The sequence below is a fragment of the Coptis chinensis genome, chromosome 1, assembly GCF_015680905.1.
Source record: "Coptis chinensis isolate HL-2020 chromosome 1, ASM1568090v1, whole genome shotgun sequence".
Lineage (NCBI taxonomy): Eukaryota > Viridiplantae > Streptophyta > Magnoliopsida > Ranunculales > Ranunculaceae > Coptis > Coptis chinensis.
The window spans coordinates 29,333,314-29,360,306 of NC_141456.1; the positions used below are offsets into that span (position 1 = coordinate 29,333,314).

Below are 26,993 nucleotides of genomic sequence, written 5' to 3' on the forward strand. Positions count from 1 at the left end.
GTTACTGTTAAAGAGACAATTCTGTTTAAAGTAGGAAGATAGAAAGATAGAAGATGTGAAGTGGCGCGTGGGCTCTAACATTTAGGTCCAAATGTCCAATGTTGAACGGGGCTCGTGGGTTTTAATTCATGGAGATACACGTGCCGAAACACGTGACATAAAGTGGCAGTATAAAATAACGAGGGAAATCACATTTTTCTTCCAACTCAATTGCAGAAAAAAGAGTAAGGCGAAATTTAATTTTCTAGGGTTTTCAGACCTTATTTAAAATTGAAAGATTTAATGAGTCTATAATCAAATTAATTAATTGTTATTGTTTCAGGTTTCCAGTGAATATGTCAGCAACGGCAGAGGAACCAAAGGTAGCGAAAGAAGAAGCAAAGATTGATTTATTTGAAGATGATGACGAGTTTGAAGAATTTCAACTCAATGAAGGTATAATAAGTCTTTCTTATTATTAGGCTATACCTGCTTTGTAAGCTTTTATTCTAGCTAATTCATTGAGTAGTTGTCTGTATAGAACATGGCTCAATAAGATTTAGAAGATACTAGAGGTTCTTCACTGAACAAGTAATAAGCTATGTAACATGGACACTTCATATTCTTAAGAAAATCCGTGTCCAATACGCGGACACACGGACACATTAGATTTCGGGGTATGGATCCCAACAACATTCGTCTCTCCCTTTTTTTTTTTTTTTTTTTTTAAAAAAATTAATGGGAGTCCTGTAATACTCCGCTGACCACAAGCATTCGCCTCGGTTTATGATTTCCACTAGGGTTTATTTTAAACCCTAAAAGACTAATTAATATACACAAATCTATAAATATGCCACTTTCATAGTAATTCAGTAAGGAGGCGCTTTGTAAGGTCTTGACTCTTGAGAGCTGGAATTAGTTTTGTAAGTAAAGAATAGTAATATTTTTCTTTTTTAATTGGCTGTGTTCCCGTATCTGTGTCAAACGCCGGCATGCGTACCCGTGTCAATGTGACTTAGTTATTAACTTGATTTCTCACCAAATACAGAGGCAGACCATTTGCGGGATATTATAAGAACTTCTCAGGACTTAACAAAAACAATTGAGAAGATAGACAAGATGAACCAAGGAAAATGTCGTCTTGGTTCTCGTCATGATCTTCTGCAAAGATATACTCACTCAATGTTTGCGCTTATTACTCAACTTTTTCACTTACTACTGACTACGTAGAGAGCTAGCTCTCCTTAAATAACCAGCAGTTGTATATTCAAAGTAATCCAACGAGATAAATAATTCGGAGTTCTGACCTACTTTGGATGGAATAATGCTGAAAGGGTTTTGTTTGTTGTTTGACTTGTTTTCCTTTTCTTATATTTATAGGTCTTCTAGACCTACTTTGCCTATGTTACTGAAATTTTACTTTATTGAGCCGATTTTGAGGTTTTGCTCCTTGTAAATTATGCTTAGTTAGATTTTGGCCCTTTTTTTTAAATGAACATTTTTCTCAAAGCTTAGTGAAACACAAACTTGATGATAAAAAGTAAAAAAAATAAACAAATAAAGAAAGAAATGAAGTTTATGATAGTCAAAAAATACACAATGTTCTCATTTCTGATTTCTTAGTTTTAAAATACACTTAAATCTACATTTTCTAAATGATCCCATTCTTAGTCGTGACATGGTAGTCTTTAAAAATTGATTATATGGTTTTTCATGTGTTGAGAGGATTGATGGTTGACATACTATTACAATACAAAACTATTCGCTTGCTCAACATTATACACAGCTTGCTGTAATGTTTACTTTTGCCTTTTGTGAATATAATAATATTGTAGTTTTTTTTTCCGATAATCAAATAATATTGTAGTTTGTCTTGGAGGTTTCGGAGAACACATATTGTAGTCATTTTGTATTTTTTTTTATAGGTACAAAAGAACTTCGTTGTGCATTTATTACGTTCATTCTACTGTACTTTTATAGGATTCCATTAGGCATTAATTTTTTCCCCTTTTAAATCCAAGTTGCATCGACACAGATAGGTGTGTCTGTATCTGACATGGTTACAAACTGCCTGACATGGAAAAATATAAAAAATTGGGATATATCACATACAATATGTGTTTGTTGGGCTATTAAATCGTTGAGTACTCGCTACTCGCTGTTTAGCCGACCTGACTAACAATTTAATTCCCGATCACAATCGGGCTCAAAAACTCCCCGAGTACTCGGCCGATTAGCTGAGTAATTATGTTCACTATTTCAGCTATTTCAATGTTAAGCATTGAACTCGACATTTTGCCGATTCGACCAGCACAAAAAGTTTACACTTTAATCATATTTATTTTAGTTGATTGAGTGTTTTAATTGTTTATTGATTGATTGGGTTCTTAATTGGCTTCATTATGTTGGTATTTCAAAGTTAAATATATTTAATAATTATTTGTAAAGAAATATAGTGTTATAAAAAATCGTCCGATTAATCCCCGACCGATTACACCTACTCGCTACTCGCTTTTCGAGCGAGTAGCAACCAAGTAGTGATTTAACTGCACACTCTGACATGGACACGTGGATACGTATCCCACATGGACTATTTTTAAAATATGGCATGTCCTTGTAACATATTTTTAAACTATTAAGCCTTTACATTCTTTTTGTTGTGTTGTTGTCCACTTAGTTTGGTAAGCCCATACATTCTCCAACCTTCAACTTACTCATTTTTGGCACTTAAGATGCTTTTATAAACAGTGTGGTGCACCTAACCATGCTAAAAAAAAATTACATAAATAAAAACACAATTGAATAGTTACCTACTTTTGCAATCTAACGTTCAACTTTCATATATAACCCTTAATTATTTTTTACCCTGCTACTTCATTTACTGTCTGATTTATTTTGGCATGCTTTCTTTTCATTTGCCATATACAGAATGGGATGACAAGGAAGAGGGAAAAGAAGTGACTCAACAATGGGAAGATGACTGGGATGATGATGATGTGAATGATGACTTCTCACTACAGCTGAGGAAGGAACTGGAGAAGAAGACCTAAGGTCACCCATCATCATAACTGAGCATTTTATCATCTTGTTGTTCACCACCGATGGATAGTCTTGTATGGGAAACTATTTCTTGATATGACTTGTAAGCATACATTTGGTTTCATTTTCCAAGGCTTTAGGTAGGTCTGTTGGAGAGCTGTACTTGTCTCCCAAATTGTTCTATTGGAGTATCATGGACCAATTGACATCCTTGTTAACTTTCAATTTAGTGCTTCTTGAAGAGAGTTCCACTCAGCTTGGTGCACTCAGGCAGTCAGGCTACTTGGATGCAAAAAGTGAATAATCTGACTAACGGACAGGAACCTCTCTTAAAGGGACCTGAACAGTAAAATCAGACATGGCCAGATTGGTTGATGTCATTATGTTAGAAAATGCAAGTTGAAATTGATGTAAATCTAATAGTTTGATTTATTGAATTGCATGATCTAACAGGTAAACTTAGTGATATATTCTGTGTATACAAGTGAACCAACTGTCAATTAATACTTTGTGTGCGGATTCATCTAAGATAGAGCCGCATCCATACACATGATTTGAGCCGAGTGCATTGAGTTGGGTATGAGTGAGTCTTTTTCCAAAATCTCTTGCTTAGCAGCTCGGTACTTTTTGGCGTAGCAGTAAATGTGATTACACACAAATCTTAGTTGAATTACATATATAAGGCAAGGGAATGACCTAGCCCCTCCTATTGATGTGTACAATGCAGTGCTTAGACGATATTGAGGAGAGATTTCATTAGCCCACTACTCATCCCTCAGTGCTTCCTCCTTTAATGGGTACGTTCAGGAATATGTTTTCTTTTTTTCCGCTATATGTTGCAGGCTAGTCGTTGATGGTTAATTAGTAATCTCTCGATTCTCTGAAATGATCTTTGACAAATTCGAGACCCTTGTTTTTCTTTCTGAAACGGATATCTATTGATTAGCAAGTGATCAAACTTGCTTAGAATGGTACTAACGCACTAAGGTTGGAAAGCCCCCCCTGTTAAAAGTTTCTGTTATTAAACGCAATCCTCTAACCTTACCCATGTTAAGGTGCCTTGTAGATACAGATGAGAAGAAAAAGACAACGTCCATGATAGGTAACCACCTGCAGTACTGCGAAATGATCATCTCAGTATCATTCATTCATTGCATTGGCGGATTGGCCAAAGAAAGTAGGAGCAATGAACGTGCCTTCACTAATAAGTAAATCTCTGGGGAATTAACCGGCTGTTTGCCATGGCTTGTCCAGACCATACCCACTGGTCATTTTCATGTCTGTGCTATCTTGCTCCAGTGATACACTGATACTATATACTCCACAGTACATGAGCCAGCGGGGTTACGGGGTCATGCGAGAAATAGTGGGTAAGAGGTCGCAAAGAGGCGATTCGTTTTTTTCTAAAATCTAATCACCTTTTTTCGATTTACTGCAACAACAGCAGCAATATAAATGTAAAACACCTGTCCGTAATCTGGTCCTGAGGTTGCAACCCCCCTGAAATCCTTATATATCTCTCACCTTTGTTGATGATCTCAGAATGGTTTGTCTAGAATAGAAACTATGATAACAGTACCAAACTTGTGACCTTTATTGATGCCTTGAATGAGCTGAATTCAATATTCAAATGGATGGATTCAAACGGATAGAATATGTATTCGGAAAGCAAAAATGCAACACGAAGATGGTTTTAACTGCCAACTGATGCATCTGAGTCGTCATTGAAGGAGTATGAGAAGAACTTTCTGTAATGAAAGCACCACCTTTTGTTTTAGTAATATAATTGGCAGATCGAATCTTTCACATAAGATTGGCAATCATAATCAATCTGCGGAATACAAGGAAAGAGAAATGGGTGTCAATAATCTGGTGGTAATCATTCACAAATGAGTGGGTTTGATTATTATAAAATAGGTGTTGCATCAAATGTAAGGACAGGTCATCTGCAAGGAACAATATATAGAATAAAACCATCACACAGGGAGCCTGATGTAAAGGCACACCGCAGAATTTGTTTATAAGAAGAGATCATGCACAGAAATGCAGCAGTACATTGGAACATGGCATCTTGTCCTTCTCCTCACTTCGTTCTATTTCCTTTCATGTCCAAAGGCCACACCATCCCTCTTCTACACCTTGCTCAGCTTCTCAGCATTCGTGATATTGCAGTAACTATCTTCACCACCCCATCAAACTCTCCCTTCATCCTTCAGAAACTAAGAGATACTAAGATATCAGTCATTGACCTCCCTTTCCCTGGAAACATACCTGGACTTCCTCATGGAGTTGAAAGCACAGACCAACTTCCTTCCATGTCTCAATTCATTCCATTTGCCCGTGCAACAAAACTTCTTCAACCCCACTATGAAAGATTCCTTGATACCCTGCCATTTATCACCTGCATAATCTCCGACGGCTTCCTTGGGTGGACTCTTGAGTCTGCTTCAAAGCATGGCATTCCTAGGTTTGTTTCATTTGGTATGACCTGCTACACAATGGCTGTTAATCGAGTTGTACGTCAAGAATATCATAACCTGAACTGCGAAGACATCCATGAGCCATTGGTCTTGAAGAGTTTTCCTCGGATTGAAGTTTTGAAAACTGATTTAGGTCAAATTGAGCTATATAAGGCAGGTAATGCTTGGTATGAGTTTACAATGGAACAAACAAAAGCAACATCAAACAGCTGGGGAATTCTATTTAACACTTTCTATGAATTGGAGTCCACTTATGTTCATTATTGGAATCGTGAGTTTAAGCCCAAAGCTTGGTGCTTAGGTCCTCTATACCTGGCTGATCCCCCAAGAGTTCAACCTCTTAGTAAACCTTCATGGATACAATGGCTTAACAGAAAACTACTTGAGAAACACTCAGTCTTGTATATTGCCTTTGGTACTCAGGTGGATATTCCACCAGAACAATTGAGGGAGATTGCAATTGGCCTAGAGCGTTCGAATGTGAATTTCTTGTGGTTGGTTAGGTCGAAGGGATTAATATTCGACGATGAGTTCTTCGAGAGGGTGAAAAATAGAGGATTGGTTGTGAAAGAGTGGGTTGACCAAACTGAAGTACTTGGACATGAAAGTGTTGTGGGATTCATGAATCATTGTGGTTGGAACTCAGTTTTGGAGAGTATTTGTGCATCAGTACCGATCCTGGCATGGCCTATGATGGCTGACCAGTTCTTTAATGCAAAATTGGTGGAGGAGGAACTAGGTATTGGCATGAGGATTTGTGCTGATGAAAGTAGCTCAGAGAGTGATTTGGTGAAGTCTTACAGAGTGGAAAAGATGGCGAGGGACTTGATGCTAGGAGATAAGGGTGAGGAAGCAAGAAACAAGGTGAAAGAGATTGGAGAAGCATCTAGAAGGGCCATGGAAGAAGGTGGATCGTCTAAGAGATCATTAGACCTACTCATTAATGAAGTTTGCAGTATGAGATTGAGGTAATGTGAAAGAGGGCAGCAACATATAGGTTAATTCCAAAATGTAAATCAACTTGATTGCCCTTTCTTGTTTCACAGGCTAATTTGGGGACTAACTCAATGTCTTGTTGGTGGATTGCAAATCATTAATCTAGGCTAGCTACGTTTGTTACAATGTTTTATTCAAGGCCCTAGTACGAAATTTGGTGTGATTTAACTTAGCAATAAAGTGATTGCAAAGATTTGACGGAAGATAGTCTTCATTTAATTGTATCGGGTATTGAAAAAAAACACAATCATATCCGTTAGAATTTTGAACTTAATAGTTATAATCCAGATTATGCTCCGGAATCTTTACCGTTATTTAGGTTAGTATGAACTGCAAAAAGAAAACGATGACAAAAAGATACTTTAGCACAAATTCACAATTCTCTCTCTTTTGCAGACAAACATCTCTCTGCGTAGTGCAAGTGCTATGTTATACCAGAAGAGTTGCAGGCTGAAAAAAGTGGAATTGCTCTGGAAAGATTTCGTTGTGTTTTCATGAAAATTTGAAATGCTCTGCTTCAAAAAAGAAGCATATGGTAGATAAATTGCCCTAAAATAATTCCTACCATAGGTATGTCTCTTCTCTCATCTATTTGTTTGTGTAAGAATAAGATGTTTCACATTTGGTCAGATATACAATTTCTTGTTTCGTTGTTAGCATTTCCTGGAAGAGAAGCACTATCTATCACTATCTATAAACGCACCTTTGTAACTGTTCCTTTTTCTTAGTACAATTTTGTAAAAAAAAAAAAAAAACAGGCCACACTATCTATTACTAGTTACTACCAAAATTAGCATAACAAAGAGTTAGCCTAGAAATCTTTCCTCACTCTATTTCCTTTCCAGTTGACTGAAGAATTTTAATGGTGTCCTTTCCAGTTGTTATATTTCCTTTCATGTTAAAACTCCAAGCACCACTCCATCCCCTCTTACACCTTGCTCAAATTCCCACCCTCACTACAGAAACCATCCTCACCATCCCAATCAAATTCCATGTTCTTCGGTCAATCTCTGAATCTGACAATCAGAAACGTATCTGTTTCTGACTGTTCCTTTTCAAAACTTATCTGGTCATCCTCATGGAGCAAAACTGCATAGACTGAATTTCCATCCATGTATTTCTTCAAATTGCTGCTATCGAGCCCACTAGAAGCAAATCCTTGATGACCTGACATTTGTCACCTGGATGCACACAGACGATCGTGAATCTGTTATGGAGTTTGGCATACCTCAACTTGAATATTTAGGTAGACTATATGATAATTGTATGTTGATCTCTACGTTCAAGTATTTCAAAAGGCTGTGTGTCATCTGCATCCATGAGCCATTTGCCTTGGCTAGCTTTCGTTTTATCAAAGACAATAAGTACGTGATTTGACTCGAGAAGACCTCAAGACCGCTAGGTCCTTGGTATGAGTTTTCAGTTCAGAAAGATAAAGCACGTAAACAGCACCAACTTTATAGAGTAGATTTAAGTTAATTGATGTAAATTCAAGTACAAGCCGAAAGGATGAAACTTGTAACCTTTTATGCCCTGCTCATCCACCAAGAGTTCAATCACTCCTGAAAGCTTTATGTAGGCATGCCTTGACCCAGTAAAGAACTTCAACAACAGATGGTTCTCTGTGTTGATGCTCACTAGACCTGCTTTTTTATGAAGCTTGCTAGTAAGAAATTGCAGTGACCTTGCAAGGGAGCACTGTGGTATTTTCGTATATCCCTCGAATCCAAATTGTTAAGTTGACGGCAGTTCTCAGTTCACTCAAACATGATATCCATTTTACTGGTAAAAAACATAGGCTTTCAGTTGACTAAATTATGCCCTATTTAGTCCAATGCAAAAGATTTCGCACGGCAGAACTACATCTGGGTTTTTTGTGCTAGGCGCAATATTGCCGTCAAGTTAATGGTGTTTAGAACTTAACTTTTTATCAATTCTTGAAAGTTGTTGGAAAGTTGATGTAGTTCTTGTTGGGGATTATACCAATACCAATCGGTTCCCCCACTACACAGATAACTTGTATGAACACAATTCAACTCCGGACAAAATCTAAATATCAACTACAACCTATACTAACATGCCCAACTCGCTAAACAACTATCAACAACAAATAATAATGTAAAGCAGTAAAAGCAAACCACAACACAAAGATTTACCGTGGTTCGGCCAATGATGCCTACTTCCACAAGAGCCAGTTCTTAATAAAGTGGGAAGGAAGATTACAATCTCTCCTTACAGCCTCACCTTACTAGATCACTCTTATCTCTTTACGAGGGGTTGTATCTCTCAGAAAGGTTCTCTTTTGTTTTAGTCCGATTCCAATCCTTCCGACTTGTTAGGTTAGGTTTTCCAAAACCTTGATTTTTGGTTTTATCTCCAAAACCAAATTTCGCTGTAATCTTGTGAATAAGCCCACCAGGCCAAAAACTGAGCGCGGGCGCTTTATGTGAGCGCTGGTCGCGCTAAGACATTGACAGCGAAGGCTGGCGCTACGCTTCTTTGAAGCGCGGCGCTATGTTTCTGAACTTCGGGGCTGGGTCGCCTAGCCCCTTGGTCGCCTTTACTTTATCGAACTCGAAGCGAAGTCGCGCTATCTGAAGCCTTGCGCCGACACGCGCGATGTCGAATTACCGTTTCTCTCCGGCTCTGTTTTCTCCCTCATGTGAGGGATAACTCCAACAATCTCCCCTCCCGGTCAGCCGAGGGGCTTCCTCCATGCAATTTCCAAATCAACGGAGGAGTATCCGCCATTCCCGCAATAAGACAACAAACATCAAACTTACCTTTCGGTAAGACTTTGGTCATCATATCCGACCCGTTCTTGTCGGTATGGATCTTCTCGATACACAAATGCTTGTCCTCGAAAGTACTTCTCTAATCCAATGATAACGCGCCGCGTGTATGTGCTTGGATCTAGAATGAAAACTTCGGATTCTTGCTCAAGTGGATGGCTCACATCATCACATGTAAACTACAAACTGTTTACGCTTTAGCCCTAGTTCGTCGAAGAACCTCTTCATCCATAGAACTCTTTGCAAAGACTCGCTGGGCTGCAATATACTTTCGCTTCGTAGTGGGAGAGGGCAACACACTTTGCAACTTAGATTGCCAAGAAACCGCCCCTCGCAAAAGTAACCGGATAACCGGGTGGACTTCATCGAAATCAACATCACCCGCCATGTTCATCGATTAGTAGCCTTCAAGTAAGGACTTACTTCCACCAAAACACAAACACGATTTGGAAGTGCCTTTGATATCTCAATATCCACTTAACACCTTCCCAATGCTTTACCCGGATTTGATGTAAATCGCTTACAACCCCAACGGCGAAAAAGCAATATCCGGTCTAGTACACACCATGGCATACATCAAACCGCCCACCGCGGATGCATAAGGAATCTTTTCCATCCGACTCGCATGCTCACCCTTAGACACATCTCTTTGGTCATGCGAATCGCCACCAAGCGGACAAACCGGATCGGCTTCGCTTGATCCATGTTGAATCTCTTCAACACCTTTCAATGTAGCTTTCTTGAGAAAGCCACAACTTCCCACTCTTTCTCATCGAAGGTGATCCGCGATCCCAAGTATCTGCTTTGCTTGACCCAAATCCTTCATCTCAAAGGACTTACTCAAGTCTTTCTTTAGCTTGATATCTTGTTGATGTTTGGGCCAACTATCAACATATCATCCACATACAAAGAATAGCAAATGAAATCCCTATCCGAAATCTCGAACAAAGACACAATGATCGGGCGGACTTCTTGTATCCTTGCTTCGCCATAAAGGAATCAAACTTTATGTACCACATTTGTCTCGGTGCTTGCTTCAACCCATACAAGCTCTTTATCGACTTGCATACTAGGTGCTCCTTGCCTTTGACCTCAAACCCTCCTCGGCTGGTCCATGTAGACATCTTCTTCAAGGTCTCCATGAAGAAAAGCCGCTCTTAACATCTAGTCAGCTCAACCTCTAGGTTCATACTTGCGGTCATACCCAATACCACCCGGATAGAAGTCATCTTTACTACAGAGAGAAAAATCTCATCAAAGTCAATCCCTTTTCTTTGACCGAATCCTTCACAACAAGGCGAAGCTTTATGCCTTGGGTGAGGATTGTTCTCCCTATGCTTAACTTTGTATATCCACTTATTCTTGAGAACTTTTCTCCCCGGGTTTCTCAACTAACTTCATAAGTGTGATTCTTATGCAAAGAATCCATCTCGCCATGCATGGCCTTCAACCACTTTTCTTTGTCTCGTACCTTCAAGTGCCTCTTGATAGTACATAGGTTCTCCACCATCCGATAGTAGCACGCGTGCATGTGGTGGATACCGGTTGAAGCTATTCTCCTTCCGGACCTCCTCCTTGCCCCATCCATCCGGCCGGTGCCTCGTGAGGTTGCACTTCGCTTGCTCGGTGGTGGTTCATGCATCTCATCTCCGCATCTTCTATACCAATAGGTTCTATCCCATCATGAGCAATAGGATTCTCATCATGAGCTTCAAACTCATGGTTCTCTGCATTCTCAATGCCTTCTCGCGACGCTCCACAAGAGGAACTTCCGGTTACAATCAACAAAATCATTGGTGAAAGCCCTCAGAACTTCACCTCCTCAAAGTCTGCTATGGTTTGGTCTTCTAAGAACACAACATCTCGACTTCGGATTACCTTCTTGTTAATCGGATCATAGAGTTTGTAACCAAACTTTTCATCTCCATAACCCAGGAAAAATGCACCGCTTGGCTTTGTCATCAAGCTTGGATCTCTCATCCTTCGAATATGCCTGGAAATGCCCCGCACCCAAATACCCTCAAGTATCCATAATCAACATCTCTCGCCGACCATACTCTCCGATAATCACTATTCGTAGGCTTTGCTCGGCGACATGTTGATCACATGCACCAGCACAGACGCATTGCTTCTACCCAAGAGTTTCTAGGTAGCTTAGAGTGAGATAGCATGCATCTCATCCTCTCTACAATGGTACGGTTCATTCTCTCTGCTATTCCATTCCATTCAAGGTGTCTTGGGAACGGGTCCGCGCTCATGACGAATCCCATGACTCGGACAATACTCTTCAAATGGCCCAATGTACTCACCCCATTATCCGAGCGAACACACTTCAACAACTTCCCTCCTCTTACCATCATGTTTGTGGAATTTCAAACACGCCAAATACTTCATCCTTGGTCTTCGACTATAGACCCATATCTTTCTTGGACGATCATCAATGAATGTCAAGAAGTCGGCCCTCCCGGTGGGACTTTACTCTCATAGGACCACATAAGTCGTAGTGCACTAGTTCAAGGACGATGTCCTTTCGGAGATCGGAATCTTTGGAAAGACACCGTGTTGCTTCCTACCAAACAATGAGTACACGATTTAAATGTGTACCTTTAATGTCCGCACGGCCTTTTGCTTAGCAAGAACTTCCATCCCTTTTATGCCCATGTGACCACGGTCTCTTGTGCCACGCATTCGGATGAAGAAGCTTCTTCGCGCGATTCGCTCGCTTTTACACAAACTAGCTGTGTTTTTGTAAAGAGAAGTTTTTTTTCTTTCCTCCGCCGCTACAATGGAACCTCTGCGCTTTCGGTTCCATACCCCGCTACTAAACGAGTTTACAAAGCCATCGTCATCTAATTTCCCAAATTTAAATTAGGCTTAACCGTATGTCGTGGACATGTCTTACATCCTTTGAGTGTCAAGGTGTAGCCGACATTGGTTTCTACATGAACATCTCCAATGCCTATAATCTTCGAGGACTCCATCATTACCCATCCTTACTTCACCATATTCAACACGTTTATAGGTAGTGAAGAATCCCCGCGGCGATTGTGACGTGATAGGATGCTCCCAGATCTATCACCCACTCAGATCCCGCGACATGAGGTACTAAAGACAAAGACACACCACAATCGACACAATTCCCACTCAGTCGCCGACTAGTCAAGGTAAAGTATCTCCTCAGAGCCTGTTTCCGTTCCTCCCGCACCATGTCTTCATGTACACACGGTTATTCTTCTCATCCCTCTTCGTTCTCGCGACTCATATCCGAAGTGGCCTTTGGTGGCACAATAGTAACATTGCCTCTCTCGCTTGGGAGTTCTAGCTTCACCCCTAGATTTACTTCGCCATCATCACCTCTAGACGAGATGGTTTTGCTTCGACCTCTCCCCGCTTTCTCTGCGAAAAGGATCTCCTCGAGGTGAGAAGAGCCGCTTGCACTCCTTCTAGTCTCCTCATTCAACAAAGACGTGGTAGCCATCTCCATGGTAACAATTCCATCCTTGGGTCGCTCCATGTAGAAACCGCTAATGTCTCCCAACTTTCGGGTAGAGCCTAATAGAAACAAAGCCTCAACTTCGTCTCCCAAATTGATCTTCATCAAATGCATCGATTGATGATATTCTCAGACTTCATTAAGATGCTCGGACATTGAAGAACCTTCTTGGTACTTTTGTGTCCGCAAACTTTTAACGACTAGCACTTTGTTTCCACCCGACTTTCTCTCATAAAGGTCTTGAGTTTCCATCCATAGTCCGAAGTCTCTCTTAGGCCACATGGTGAAAGACAACGCCGCCAATCCATCCGAATGTATCCAATCGCTTTTCGTCAAGCTTTTTCCACTTTCGGCCTCATCATCCTTTTCTCGGTTTTACTCCCTCATTCTCAATGGGAAGTGCCAAGTCCTTGCAGATAGCAAGTCTTCCATCTTGGCTTTCCGGATGGTGTAGTTCTTCCTATTCGGACTCATCATACGAAAGTGTTCACGGAATGGTCCATCCGTACCGCTTATTTAACCTCAAATCTTCTCTCGAATTTTAAATTGAAACACCTTCCGACCAGATTCGGATAACACCCTAGGCTATTCTAACCAAGGCTCGATACCCACTTGTTGGGGATTATACCAATACCAATCGGTTCCCCACTACATGTGATAACTTGTATGAACACACAATTCAACTCCGACAAAATCTAAATATCAACTACAACCTATACTAACATGCCCAACTCGCTAAAACAACTATCAACAACAAATAATAATGTAAAGCAAGAAAAGCAAACCACAACACAAAGATTTACCGTGGTTCGCCAATGATGCCTACTTCCACAAAGAGCCTTTCTTAATAAAGTGGGAAGGAAGATTACAATCTCTCCCTTACAAATCTCACACCTTACTAGATCACTCTTTATCTTTTACGGTGTAAAGAACTTCAACAACAGATGGTTCTCTGTGTTGATGTTTTAGACCTGCTTTTTATCCTTGCTAGTAAGAAATTGTTAGGTTAGGTTTTCCAAAAGCACTGTGGTTTTTGGTTTTATCTCCAAAAATCCAAATTGTTAAGTTCGAAAGCCGGCTCAGTCAGTTCACTCAAACATGATATCCATTTTACTGGTAAAAACATAGGCTTTTTCAGTTGACTAAATTATGCCCTATTTAGTCCAATGCAAAAGATTTCGGAACCAGAACTACATCTAGGTTTTTTGTGCTAGAAGCGCTATTGCCGTCGAGTTAATGGTGTTTAGAACTTAACTTTTTATCAATTCTTGAAAGTTGTTGGAAAGTTGAACAGTTCTATCTTCAATCTGCAACTGGAACTTCTACCAAGAGCCCAAGACACCATACATTCCTCACACCTATGAGATCAACATTCTTAAACCTGTTTTTGCTTTACAGATTTTGCATTTCCAAGCAGAGAAGGCTAACATAGTTTACAAAACTAAATATTGTGTGATATGCAAAAGTTCTTCATATTTTCGTATACGTTAGTGTTAGTTTAGAAGAAGCTGATGAAATTTTTGCCAATAACCCTAAAAGCACAGGTCTCTTGTGTTTGCAGCCAACACAGCTCCCTAATATATCTATCTAGCATTTTGTAACAGATTTGTTTGGTCACAGAAGTTACTGATTAAAATTGTTGTGAATTTTATATGTCACAGTGGCAAGCTATAGAAGGCACAAGTGTTTTTGCCAAGGTATATATGCACCCCGACTCTTTCTTATCACCGGTTGAGAGAAAGAACTAAGTCGCAATGTTGCTACCAGCGAATAGAAGGCTCCGCTTCGATTGGATGCCATGTGGGTCTTCATTGTAATGTCAGGTATCTCTCTTCTTTCGATCTATTGTTTGTGTTCACAAGAGTTTTTACTGTTATGGTTAGCTAAATAGATTTTTCACAATTTTCTGTCAGCATTCAATTTCCTGTTGAGTGTCTGTTTTTCTTTTTTTAAAGGTTGGTACTCTCCTTATGTCTAAACTCTAAAGTAATATTGTCACTCTACACTCTTCCCTGTTCCCCCCCTCCCTCTGAATACAAATAACATTTCCCCAGTAGTAGGATACTTTATAGATTTTTATGGTCAGCATTGCTGTGCTTAGCATAATGGTTTCAGTTAAAGGATTCAATGATTCTGGTGAAGAGATTGATATCCATCGGTGTTCTTCTATTTTTCTTAATGAGAAATTTGAACATATATGTGTGGTTTCATTCACAGGAAAAATGCAGAAAGGCTATAGGAGGTTTTACCATATTGTTTTAGGCCATTTCTTAATGATAGACGTGGTTGCAGTGAGAAATAAGCTAGTCCACGTATCCAGAAAATTGCTAAACAAATTTCTGAATTGATCAATTAAAAGTTTAAAATTACGCAGAAAGTTAAATCAAAATGAAATGTAACCAGGTCATAAATTATCCTATCACTATATGGCCCTACTTAAACGAAAGAACACCACTGAAGCCTAATTTCTCAAGTTTGTAAAACCATTAGGATAAACCAAGGACAAAAGGAACTAGGCCAAACAAATAGAACAGTCTTTTATAGCAAGCTGGTAAACTTGATCAACAATTCCGATTTAAAATAAAACAAGCTTAAACAACTGGTTCTGCTGGAGAATTTTGCAGAGGAGATGTATTGGAGCTCAACTGAATCCCACCTGCAGTTTGTTGGCTCTCCCTGAATTCGAATCCAACTTCGCCTGGATGGCTACTTCCCTCACCCGAAACCATGCAGCTTTTCTTTAAATTGGCACTAGTTCGACAAATTGGACAAATTGGTGTCTTTAGCAACCATGAATCAATACATTGGGAATGAAAGCTGTGGTTACATCTTGGGAGTAACCGACATCTATCCCCCACCTTCAGGTTCTCCAAGCAAACAGCACAATCTACAGGGTTACTATCCTTTTCTTCTGCCTTAAAATTGTAGCAAGGAAGCTTTCCCAAATCAACACTGGGCATGTTATAGCATGTACTCCTCCTCGGAACAATGTTAACTGGAGCGAAAGTCCATCTATAGGGCCCCCCACCAACACAAAAATGAACTAAAAGCAAAAGACCAACACCAACAAATAAAAATATAAGACATACCAGAATTCCCATCATTATAACCTCAGGTGAAAGAACAGGAATCCTGTAAATCATAACAAGCTCCCACAAACACTTCTAGAAACAGCCAAAGCAATTCTTTCCTAATTCATGAAAGTAGTTTCTGCAATCAAACCACCTCCATAAATTGCAGTAAAAGATCGAAGGAAAACAATTATAACCAGTAAAGATGAAGAAGAAAACTGAAAGTTACAGATGTCCGGGTTGTTCTGAAATAGTTTGGTGAAGTAGTGACATGCAGAAACTGAAGTTTTTAGCTTTAACAGGTGTTGGTGGTTGTTCTATTTGTTTTTCAATAAATTTTGACAATTTTTAGTAACTGGCCAGTGAAAAATATTAGTCACCGTATCAGGTGGCCAGGTTTATGTGGCATAGGAGGTCAGGGTCATTTACCTTGTGCTTCATACAGATTTTGAATTAGCTGTATTCGATCAAAGCTCATAATGCCCAATGGTCCTCAGAATTATTGTCAGATGGACTGTTCCTAGGTTCACCCACTGTACCATCAATTCTAGTCTTGATCATGTAAGGCTGGTAATGATTTCTCGACTTCATACATAGTAATAATTTTTTGTAGATGTTATTATGATAACTAGTAATTTATGTGAATGCATGCAAACAGCAAATGATTTAATTAGAATAGTGATTAGTCAACAAGTACAAGTAGGATTTAAAATGGATCTTCAAAGCAATCAATAAGGATTAAATATGGAAATTTTAAATAAAAAGTACAAAAGAAGCATAAAAAGACTTAAAAAAAGACGGGTTTAATGCCTAAAATTATGTCGTTTTAGATGGTTCGCCCTCGCATTTACTTACGTGCTAAAGAAAACGGCACTAAAATGAAACAAAAAATCTATATCTAAATCAAAATTAATAGGCAGGATACACAAAGTGGTTGTCATACAGAGGGGCCGGTTGATAGACTTTCGGGGTTCTTTTATGCTTTGTTTGTTCTATGTTTTGCTTTCTGATACAAACGATTGCTACCATGTTTGTCGTAATCCTTGCTTCTGCATGATTTCTAGTAACACATCGGTACTAAAATGTTTGGTTTATAGAGATGGCACCAAAACTGGTGGAGATTTTTCTTTTTCTTTTTCTTTTTTATGGATGGAAACCAAAATGATGGTGAATGCAAAGTTCTACATGCATGAAAACCAACTTGCTTTTTCAGGTCTGAGACATCTTGATTCAACAAGATAAGAAGAAACTACAGGGAATCAGTCCATGAGAGGATCATGAAGAATTTGATCTTCATATATGTTCAACAGTGAGGTCTCTCAAGGGCACCATAGAACTTGATAATGAAAAATCTCACTATAGGGATATGTACAAAATTGCACTATAGGGATATGAACAAAGTTGGAGACCTAGCTTGTATATGAGGAACATCTTTATTTCTATTTTACAAAGGTGCAAGCTGAGTATAAATATTTTATTAAGAACGGAAATGAAAACAACCGAATCTATCATAGGCTTAAAAGCCAAGCATAATGGGGACTTTCTATCATTTAATGAGCACTATCTATAACCACTACCATATTTAAGATATTGAATTAGCCTTTATCATTCTACAATTTACAATACCTTTAACTTATTACTCTATGTAATATTTATTTGCTCGCTTCTGTATTTGGTTTGGTTTTTCTTACCCTCATTCCCTCCCATGGTTTTTTCATCCTTGTTAGTGCTAGTAGGTAGTAGACAAAAGCTTCTTAAATCTTAGAGCTCCTAGCTTTAACCCCAGGTCCCTTAGTCTTCACTAGCTCCATGACAATACTTTGGTAGCTTCCTCAAAGGCCTTTGCAGAAACTTGTAAGTTGCATGCAGAGGCAGTAGTCTCTAGGCACAAGCACTTACGTGTTCCACAAAATTTCTCTGAGTTGTTGAACAGTGTCTTTCAAGGTTATGAAGTTGGGGAGGCTCTCCTTGTGAATGACTTAAAAGAAAAGGAAGGAGGAGGAGGAGGAGGAGGGCTTAGGATATGGGGCATAATTATAGGAAATCAAGGTTGAGGATTTGAAATGTATTTGTGCAATTTCAGGAGTGATGGAGCAGTCTGTGACTCTGTGACTCTGTCAGTGACTTCCCCAAACTCTTTCTTGTCCACTACTGGGGTATCCGGGTATAACAGCTTCCTTCTCGCTCAGGAAAGGTGATATAGAATCTGATGTGGCAGATGTTTAATCACCAGTTCAAACACAACAAAAGCCAAGGCCACAAGCTCGACAAGCTGATATAGTCTAACACAAAAGCTCCTCCTTAATCTCAAAACCCACCTGAGAAGGCGCACGATCAGGATGCAAAACATTTGTGAATCAAATTTGAGGCCTTTGTATTATGACTTGCAAATGTAAACTCCAAAATTTGATTGAAGACAGTGGCACTGTGAAGAGTAATGATACCATTTGTCGACGAGAAGAGAAAAAAGAAGTTATTCTTATATGAGGAGCTTCTAATCAATAGGCGGAAAAGTGCAGTTGTCTAATCAATAAGTTTCTATATATTCTGCAGGAAATTTGTGAGAAGACATGTACAAACGACAGTGCACTTGTCTAAGAGTAAAATGTATAGCAATAAGGATTAAGGAAGACATGGGAGTGATCAGGAACTAGGGGGCTGAACCCAGACTAAGTGCAGCACCAAGGATCAGAACTTGTAGGTGGATTCCTCCTGAAGACAATGTGATTAAAGCAAATACATATGGTGCATCCAAGGGCAACCCGGGGGCTGCGTGAGCTTGTGTAGTTTTCAGAAACTCAGTTGGGTTGTTTTTGTTGGTCTATAGCAAGAATTTGGGCATCTCAACTAACTACATAACTGAGATATTTAGGCGCCTCGAGTCAATTATGTGCACCGTTTGTCTTTGTTCATATATTTAGAAACTTGTAATCTCTATAAAAACAATTGTAATCTCCTTAGAAATTAATCAAGTAAATATTCTCAAATCTCTCTCTAATTTATCAGTTGTGGCCTTTGGAACTAAAAAGTAGATAGAGACAAGCAGTGAGCAAGATGACATTATGCAGAATTTACTCGTACTTGGAGGGAAGTCAACTTCTCAGCCGACCGAGCAGGTAATATGGGAGCTTCTCTCGATGCTAATAGTTCCATTTTGTACCAGTGTAAGCCACCATGGCAGACTATTATATTTTATATTTGATTGAGAGTGGGAATACTGTCAGATACTTATATAATATATTTCAAATCTTACCAAGACAAAAAATAGTGGGAAAAGTGATGGTATTTAAATGCAATCACTAAAACATTTGGGTTGCAAACTTGGACTCCCAAGAGGCTATAAATTTGCACTTAGTAGAAACTAGAAAGGGGAGATGATGCAGCTGGCTCGAAGAGGTTGCTTCTGCAATGTGAAGAACTGTTAGTTGTAGTCCAAGACTGCTATATGATGCCAGCCATTTCTGCTAAACACCAACATGTATATTTTTTTTATTTTTTTTTTGGTAATAAACACCAGCATGCATATTAGTATATACAATAGGATACTTGCAGAGTTGAACAAGAAGTAATCAAAAACTATCTCAAACAGAGATGGAGCCAGGTAGGTTTGTGGGGTAATTTTCTAATAGTACCTGACTATGCCCTGAGATAATTAATAAACCCACTCATGTAGTGGTCATAGTGTAGATTCTGGTCACTGAAAATAGATTTCATGTCTCTAGCTCTGAGCCTCAGAGTTTCACCCTCCTCACTCACCAGGGCCTTTCTCAAAGCCTTTGCAATGTCTTCACCATTGAATTTCCCGTCATCACTTCTATCTACTTCCACTGCTAATCCCTTCTCCACCAGTAACCTAGCATTCATTCCCTGATCAAGCACCAAAGGCAACACCACTAGGGTGTGACCATGTTGGAGTGTCTCTATGATTGAACCCCATCCAGAGTGAAACAATGATCCACCAATTGATGGGTGGGCTAAAATGTCTAATTGTGGTGCCCATCCTAAAATGACCATTCCTAGTTTAGCAGTCCGGCTGCGGAATCCGGTTGGTAAGGCATCGTCATCGTGGATAGCCCACATAGGCTTCCGTAATGCCCACAGAAATGGCAAGTTAGCTAGCTCCAGTCCATGTGCTATCTCAAAAACCTGATCTCTGCTCATTTTTACTTCACTTCCAAAACCAACGTATACAACTGACTTGCTCAGCTGCATATCAAGCCAACTGAATATCTCACCTTCACTGCTATCTCTCTTCATCTCTGCACGCACCGGGGGAAGTAGTCCCACTGGAATTATTGTCTTGCGGGTAACCTTCTCTGCGACATCCAAGTAATCCCCTTCATACTCTCTGCAACTCCGTATGGCTATGGCTTTGCATGCTTGGATCACTTTTGCTATCCTCTCAACATCGGATATAGCCGAAGCATTTTTGCTGAAAACTGCGGCATGGAGGACGTCAGCTTCAAAGGGTCTGAAGGCGACTGTTGACGGGAAAGTGATCCACTTTGGTGGCGATGTCATACTCTCTGATGTTGGCCAGTAATGATTCTTTTCCTCACCTTCTAGGTACTCAGGAGGTCCCAAAAAAGCAATGAAAGCTGAAGCATAGACTGAGAACATGATTTGTGGAATACTTTTTTCACGGGCAATTTCATCTATCCAGTATGAAGCAAAATCTTAAATGACCCAATCTATTTTTTCATTTGAAATGAATCTTTTGAACTGGGTATCCATCAGATCATAGGATTTCTTCAGGAATTGGATTTCGTCCGCTGTAAGATCAACAGTAGCTTCAGCGCCAAGGGGTAAACCGTCGACAGAAGGCAAATGAAAGGGCACAAAGTTAAAGAGGGGTTCTAAGTTTGCAGGAATTTTGGGAAGTCTTTGGATGTTTTTAGGAGTAGAAATGAATGAAACTCTGATTCCAGATTTGGTTAAGGAAGTAGAGAGATGAAAAAATGGAATCATATGGCCAAATGCTAACCATGGAAGCATGACTACATGAAGAGGTTCTCTTGCCATGCTAAAGAAAGTATAAATTCAAGCAAAACTAATCAGTAACTAATCAGTAGAAGAGAATAATGAGGATCAGCAAACAAACAAAGTTAAACGTCAAACTTCACGTTCAAGAACTCTTAGTGGGTGTTTGGTTTTCACGGGCAAAAAGTATTTTTCCAGTATGAAAAAAATCTTTTATGAAAAAGTATTTTTTTCATTTGAAATGAATTTTTGAACTAAATCCATCAGATCATTGGATTTTTCAGGAATTGGATTTTATCCGCTCAGATTTCACAGTAGCTTCAGCGCCATATTTTGTCGATAGAAGGCAAATGAAATCACAAAGTTAAAAACATTTGCAGGAATTTTTGGGAAGTTTTGGATGTTTTTCCTTCAAATGAAAAATCCAGTTTTTGGTTTAAAAAAAAGGAATTATGGCCAAATTATCATAAAACAAGTTTTGGGACTAAAAAGAGTTTTTGGATGAAAAAAGTATTTTTTTTTAAATAGAAACTAAACAGTTATTTTTCAAAAAAGTTTTTAATGAGGATAAACAACAAACAAAGTTAAATAAATTCAGGATCAAACACCCTTAGATTTATTAATATGAAGTATATATGAAGGACAGCACATTCTAGTCTAGAGAGTAGTCGGTGTGTGTGGACTAAAATTGGAGTCCTTAAACAAGTGTTGCTCTTCTAGAATAGTGTTGCAATCATCCAACTTGACCATAGAATATTCATAGAATTGTGCTGAAATCATCCAGCTAGACCATAGAATATTCATAGAAGTGTGTTGCAATCATCCAACTAGACCACAAAATATTCAGTTGTTAAGACTCACTCCCCTGTCAATTAAGTTTGCTCCCCAGTTCTTTCACTATTTAGACCCCCCCCACCCCATTTTCGCAGCATCACCAAGTCCACTACGTTTGACTGTGATCCCACAATTTGGCATGATGAAATGTCCTTACTACCCTTTCCAATGCAAAATTACTCAATTAACATTTGACTCTCTGAAGACCAAACGTTTTCAAGTGACACATGTCAACATCTCGTGAGTTTAATCAAACGACACAAATTTTTTTATGAATATAACCTCTACTACCCTTGGTCACTTTTTTACCAAAATTTCTTCTACACACTGGACACATGTCGTCATCCTAACGACCGAAATCGACGGTTGATAGCACTTATGCATACAACGTCTCATCAATACACAAGAAAACATTGTCTTACCAAATTTTAGCACCAAAGTTAGAGCATCTTTAGTGTGAGGGAGAAAATAACGTTGATGTAGTTAGTGGAGTGTTGAAGTATGATATTTTGATAGATTGTGTCACGTTTTATTTGATAGATCTCAAATTTCCAGTGCATCATCGAAGTCTATAATTCCAGTTTATTTAACAATGTGAAGTTCATCTCATTGCTTAAGGTAAATATGTTCAATTTATTATCTTTCATCGGTTTGAAGTTGTGACAAGGTGCTTTATAGTGTGGTAAGTAACAAATGTCTAACTTTTATGAGAAATTGAAAGTTTTTTTAAAACCCTAGTTTTTATTACAACAATACATTAAAGGTTTAATATTTGTAACATCATCGATGAATGGATTGGTTTTTGTCTCGTCTAAATTAGCATATAATGGTGGAATGTGATATAATTAGCAATATGGGGGGTGATAAGCCTAATTTTGTGATTTAGGGGGGGAGGGGGGAGGGGGGTACTTGTTTGGCTTGCATTGTAAACTTGTTTACTTACTGGTATCACTTTTAACACAGAAATGGACTGTTTGGCTATGAAAAACTTGATGGTCCATTATCATGGATCATTTCAAGAGACTCCTGATGGGTCATTGTATGATGTTGATAATTATAGAGGTGGTGTTTTGGAAAGCGTGAGGAATGTGGATAGGGATAAGTTAAATATAATGGATTTAGTAGCTGACCTTAAAGAGAACTACTTCTTTGATATTAGCTTAGGTTTTTCACTATTGTACTTACTTAATGATGAGAAGGTATATGTCAATACTGACAATGACTTATTAGAAATGTGGGAAAAGATTGAGGAAGATTTAAGGGGTTGGAGTCATATATTTTTGGAGTTTGAAGGGGAAGAAGAATACCAAAAGAACAAAAAAAAAAAAAAAAAAAAAATAACAGTTATAAGTCAATCATTAAAGATGGTGAGGACTTTTATACAAAGAAGTGTCTTGGTACATTAGATGAATCTGATGAAGACATGAATGATGATCTACCACCAATAATCCCAGTCATGTCAGACCCACAACCACAAAACAACTCATTTCCACCACATACAACCAATAAATCTTCACTAAACATATCAGCCCCACCACCACATATTTCATCATTTCCACCATTACAAATTTCATCTCCACCACCACCACCACCTCCACGGGTTGAGGATGATGAGGGGTATAGGAGTAAACATTCTTCTGAGGCTGAGGAGGAGTTTGAGATTGCAAATAGACTAGACTTCAATGACTTCATTGCAATGACTGATAATGTGTTTAATGGAGATGATGGAAGTGAGCAATTTGTTAACAAACCACAGATATGGAAGGTAGGAATGGAGTGGCCAAACATTAGGGTTTTGAGAGATGATATTAAAGATTTTTGTATAGCAAATAGGTTTGCTGGTGACTTAGTTAACAATGAAAGAAAGAGATTTAGAGTGGTTTGTTTAGGGGAAGACAAGAAGAAGGTGCAATGTTCATGGTTTGCTCATTTCAAGTTACAAAATAATGGTTTCACAATGAGATTGAATACACTTAAGGAAGAACATACTTGTGAGGCTGATTGTGATATGTTGAACAAAATGGCTAATGCAAATTGGGTTGTAAGAAAAATTGAAGAGCAAATGAAGGTTAGTTAACTTGTATAAGTATTAAAAGTTCATATATTATGATGTTTAACATTTTTTTTCTAATATTCTTCCTTTTCTTTTTGTTTTATTTTTGTGCTAGGTTCATTTCAAAACCATGAGTCCTGCAATCATAAAAGAATAAATTATGAGAGTTTTCCATGTCAATATAAGTTACTGGACTGCTTGGAATGCCAAATTTAAGTGCATGCATCAAATTTATGGTGATTATGGGGAAAGCTACAATTTCATACCAATGCTATGTGATATGGTATGTTTATTTTTATTTAGGTTTTCATTCAAATAGTGATTGCATGGTTATTGCTTGTAGATTCATCAGAGTAATAGTCTTTCCATAATTGCAAAGTATTCAAGAGATGTTAATACACATGAGTTTGGAGGATTGTGTATTGCATTTAATGCTTGTATATAGGGTTTTACTGTTGGTTGTAGGCCCTTGGTAGGATTGGATGGGTGTTTCCTTAAAGGAAAATATGGAGGGCAAGTACTTAGCATGGTGGCATTAGATGGAAATAATGGTCTATTTCCATTGGCTATCTATATTTATAGATCTAAGTGTAAGCAGTCATAGGGTACGTTTCTGAGTATCATGGTTGAGAAGCTAGAACTACACCCTTAGCCTGTTACCTTCATTTCTGATAGACAGAAGGGGTTAATTCAAGCTGTGAAATAAACTTTTCCTAGAGCACAACATAGGTTTTGTTTTAGGCATATGTATAAGAACTTCAAAAAGATTTTCAAGGGTAAGTACATGGAACAACTTGCATGGCCGGGCTACTGCCAATTCATATAAGAAAGAAGACTTTGAGAGGTGGATGGAAGTGCTAGAGAAAGAGAATGATTTAGCACATAAGTGGTTGTAAAAGGGGAAATATAAAACATGGGCAATGTCTCACTTTGCTGAAGAAATCAAAGTTGAACAAGTATGCTATAATTTTTCTGAATCTTTCAATAGTTGGATCTTGGATCTTAGGGACCTTCCAATTGTAAGCTTAGTAAACAAATATCATATTCTGTTGATGAGTTTGAGGTACAAGAGGAAGCATACCTGTAAAGAATGGGATGAGAATGGTTTGGTCCCTAGAGTAACTAAGCATATAAAGAAGATGATAGATATTTGTCCAAACTACACATTTGATGGTTCAGATGATGCCGTTTTTGTGGTTAAGAATTTTCATGGTGATAGGTGGGTTGTGAACATAATGGACCAAACATGTGACTATAGGGTGTGGCAGATGATTGGAATTATTTGTGTCCATGCTGTAAGAGTGTTGTTATCTAGGAGAGTTGATTGGGTCGAGTACTATCACTCTTAGTTTTGGGTCTCAGAATACAAGCTAGTTTACATGAGTAATGTGAAGCCCATGAAAAATGTGAAAGATTGGCCTAAACCTGTAAGTTCAATTTGGTTATGTGTAAGTTCAATTAATTGTTTGTTTGTTGCATGTGTAAGATTTTTTTTAACTTGTGCACTTTTCTTAAGATCCAAATAAACATGTCAAACCACCTCCTTTGGTAAGGGGGATTGGTAGGCCTAGAAAGCAAAGAATGAGGGCTGAAAATGAAAATGAAAATGGTCACATTCAAAAGAAGAGAAAAATGACTTGCAGCAAATGTAAGGGAATATGACATAATACAAGGTCATGCAAAGGTTTATCTGCATCAGAAATAGCAAGCAATGCAAGCCATCAGAATGCAACACCAAGAGTGAAGACTAAACCTTGGACAAGGTCTAGAACTGTCACTGGGGAATCTACTTTGATGGACAGGACCAAGTAAGATTTTTTTTTAAGTGTTTTATGGTTTAAAATTTTTCTAAGTGTTAAGAAGTTAAAATGACTTACATGTTTTAACTATATAAAATTGCAGGAAAATTGTACGGAAGACTAAAAGTGGGATGAAAAAGGAAAAGAAGATAGCATTGAAACTTGCAAGTGTTGTTGAAACAACAGCCCTAACACCAAGCAATGCACCACCAAGAGTTGCACCACCAAGACATGACCATACCAAGCAAGACACAAACAGTAGACTTGCCTTCTTCATGGCACCAGAGCAAAGACATAGTATGGGAGATTTGATTAAAAACCAAGCAAAGGGGGTCAAGAAATAGTGCAGATGTGCTACAAGCTGCAAACATGGCTTTCAAGGCATCTACAATTGTGACAAGGTTTAAAGCTGTTGCACTTGATAAGCCAGCAGTTAAGCTAGCTGTTAAGCCATCAGAGACTCCAGCATCCAAGGTAGCTGCAAACATGGTTTTCAAGGCATCTGCAGTTGTGACAAGGTCTAAAGCTGTTGCACTTGATAAGCCAATAGTTAAGCCAACTATGAAGCTATCAGAGACTCCAACATCCAAGGTAGCTGTTAAGCCAACATCCAAGCATCCAGTTGTCAAGCCAGTAGAGATTCCATCCAAGCCAGCAGTTAAACCAGCATCCAAGCCAGTTGTCAAGCCAGTAGAGATTCCATCCAAGCCATCAATTAAGCCAGTTGTAAAGCCATGTGTCAAGCCATGCATTAACTCAGCCAGTAGAGAAGCCACTTGTCAAACCAGCAGAGAAGCCACTTGTCAAACTAGCAGAGAAGCCATTTGTTAGGCCATGTGTCAAGGCAGCAGTGAAGCCATTTGTCACTCCAGCAGTTGTGACAAGGTCTAAAGGTACTGTAGATGAGCTTCCACAGCTGAAGGCACTTCATAAGCAAGTTGCAACCAAAAAGAACATCCCTCCACTTGCACCTAGGCTGACTGAAAACTCAAGACCAAAATTCAAAGTGGTGAGGAAATGATTTGGTGTTTTGGACATGATTTTATGTTTTGGTGTTGACAAAGTGGTGAGGAAGCTAGATATGATGTTTTGGACATGATTTTAGACTTGACTTATAAGTTGATATCATTTTGTTATGTAATGTCATTTTGGAAATGATTTTGGAGTTAAGCCAGTTGTACAAAATGAATTAAGTGCGTAATAGTATAGTTTGTTATTCATTGAAAAATTCTAATCAAACTGCAGTATAGTGTGCTTAATAGTTACATTTGTAGTTACATAGTGCACTTGAAAAGGGCAACAAAACAAAATGTCAAGTCTAGTGCACAGATGTTGCTAATGTTAGGGTGAAGTACACAACCAAAAAACTGAACAAAAGGATCAACACCTTGGTTCCAGAAAATCCACATCTCTTCCCTAGTCTGAAACACCCATTCCCTACACCACTAACATTGAATACCATAAATAATTTCTTTTT

General features: G+C 38.7%; 3 protein-coding genes and 1 pseudogene across 8 annotated transcripts; 2 read left to right on the plus strand and 2 right to left on the minus strand.

The window, feature by feature from the left end:
• The first annotated feature begins 208 nt into the window (after nucleotides 1-208).
• Nucleotides 209-3,486, plus strand: LOC147523351 (protein DELETION OF SUV3 SUPPRESSOR 1(I)-like). The gene is made up of 2 exons (XM_086598267.1): nucleotides 209-435; nucleotides 2,908-3,486. The coding sequence occupies exons 1-2, from the start codon at nucleotides 336-338 to the stop codon at nucleotides 3,027-3,029; spliced, it is 222 nt and encodes a 73-aa protein (XP_086454393.1). The 5' UTR covers nucleotides 209-335; the 3' UTR covers nucleotides 3,030-3,486.
• Nucleotides 3,487-4,041: 555 nt separating this feature from the next.
• LOC147523352 (UDP-glycosyltransferase 90A1-like) lies at nucleotides 4,042-20,930 on the plus strand. Of its 5 annotated transcripts, none has more exons than XM_086598249.1 (4): nucleotides 4,042-6,466; nucleotides 6,891-7,064; nucleotides 14,441-14,602; nucleotides 18,404-20,930. In XM_086598249.1, the coding sequence occupies exons 1-2, from the start codon at nucleotides 5,052-5,054 to the stop codon at nucleotides 6,946-6,948; spliced, it is 1,473 nt and encodes a 490-aa protein (XP_086454375.1). In that variant the 5' UTR covers nucleotides 4,042-5,051; the 3' UTR covers nucleotides 6,949-7,064; nucleotides 14,441-14,602; nucleotides 18,404-20,930. The 5 variants fall into 5 exon arrangements, with proteins under 5 accessions (XP_086454375.1, XP_086454381.1, XP_086454365.1 ...); XM_086598255.1 differs by having other exon boundaries at nucleotides 18,857-20,930; XM_086598239.1 differs by having other exon boundaries at nucleotides 17,064-18,837.
• LOC147523353 (RING-H2 finger protein ATL47-like) lies at nucleotides 15,293-15,922 on the minus strand. Its single transcript, XM_086598271.1, has one exon. It carries the CDS (start codon nucleotides 15,920-15,922, stop codon nucleotides 15,371-15,373), a length of 552 nt encoding a protein of 183 aa, XP_086454397.1. The 3' UTR covers nucleotides 15,293-15,370.
• Nucleotides 16,187-20,470, minus strand: LOC147523354 (putative UDP-rhamnose:rhamnosyltransferase 1 pseudogene; annotated as a pseudogene). Its single transcript, XR_015216020.1, has 2 exons — nucleotides 19,483-20,470; nucleotides 16,187-18,168 (listed from the first exon to the last, which is right to left on the minus strand). The product of XR_015216020.1 is annotated as a putative UDP-rhamnose:rhamnosyltransferase 1 pseudogene (transcript).
• Nucleotides 20,931-26,993: the final 6,063 nt, after the last annotated feature.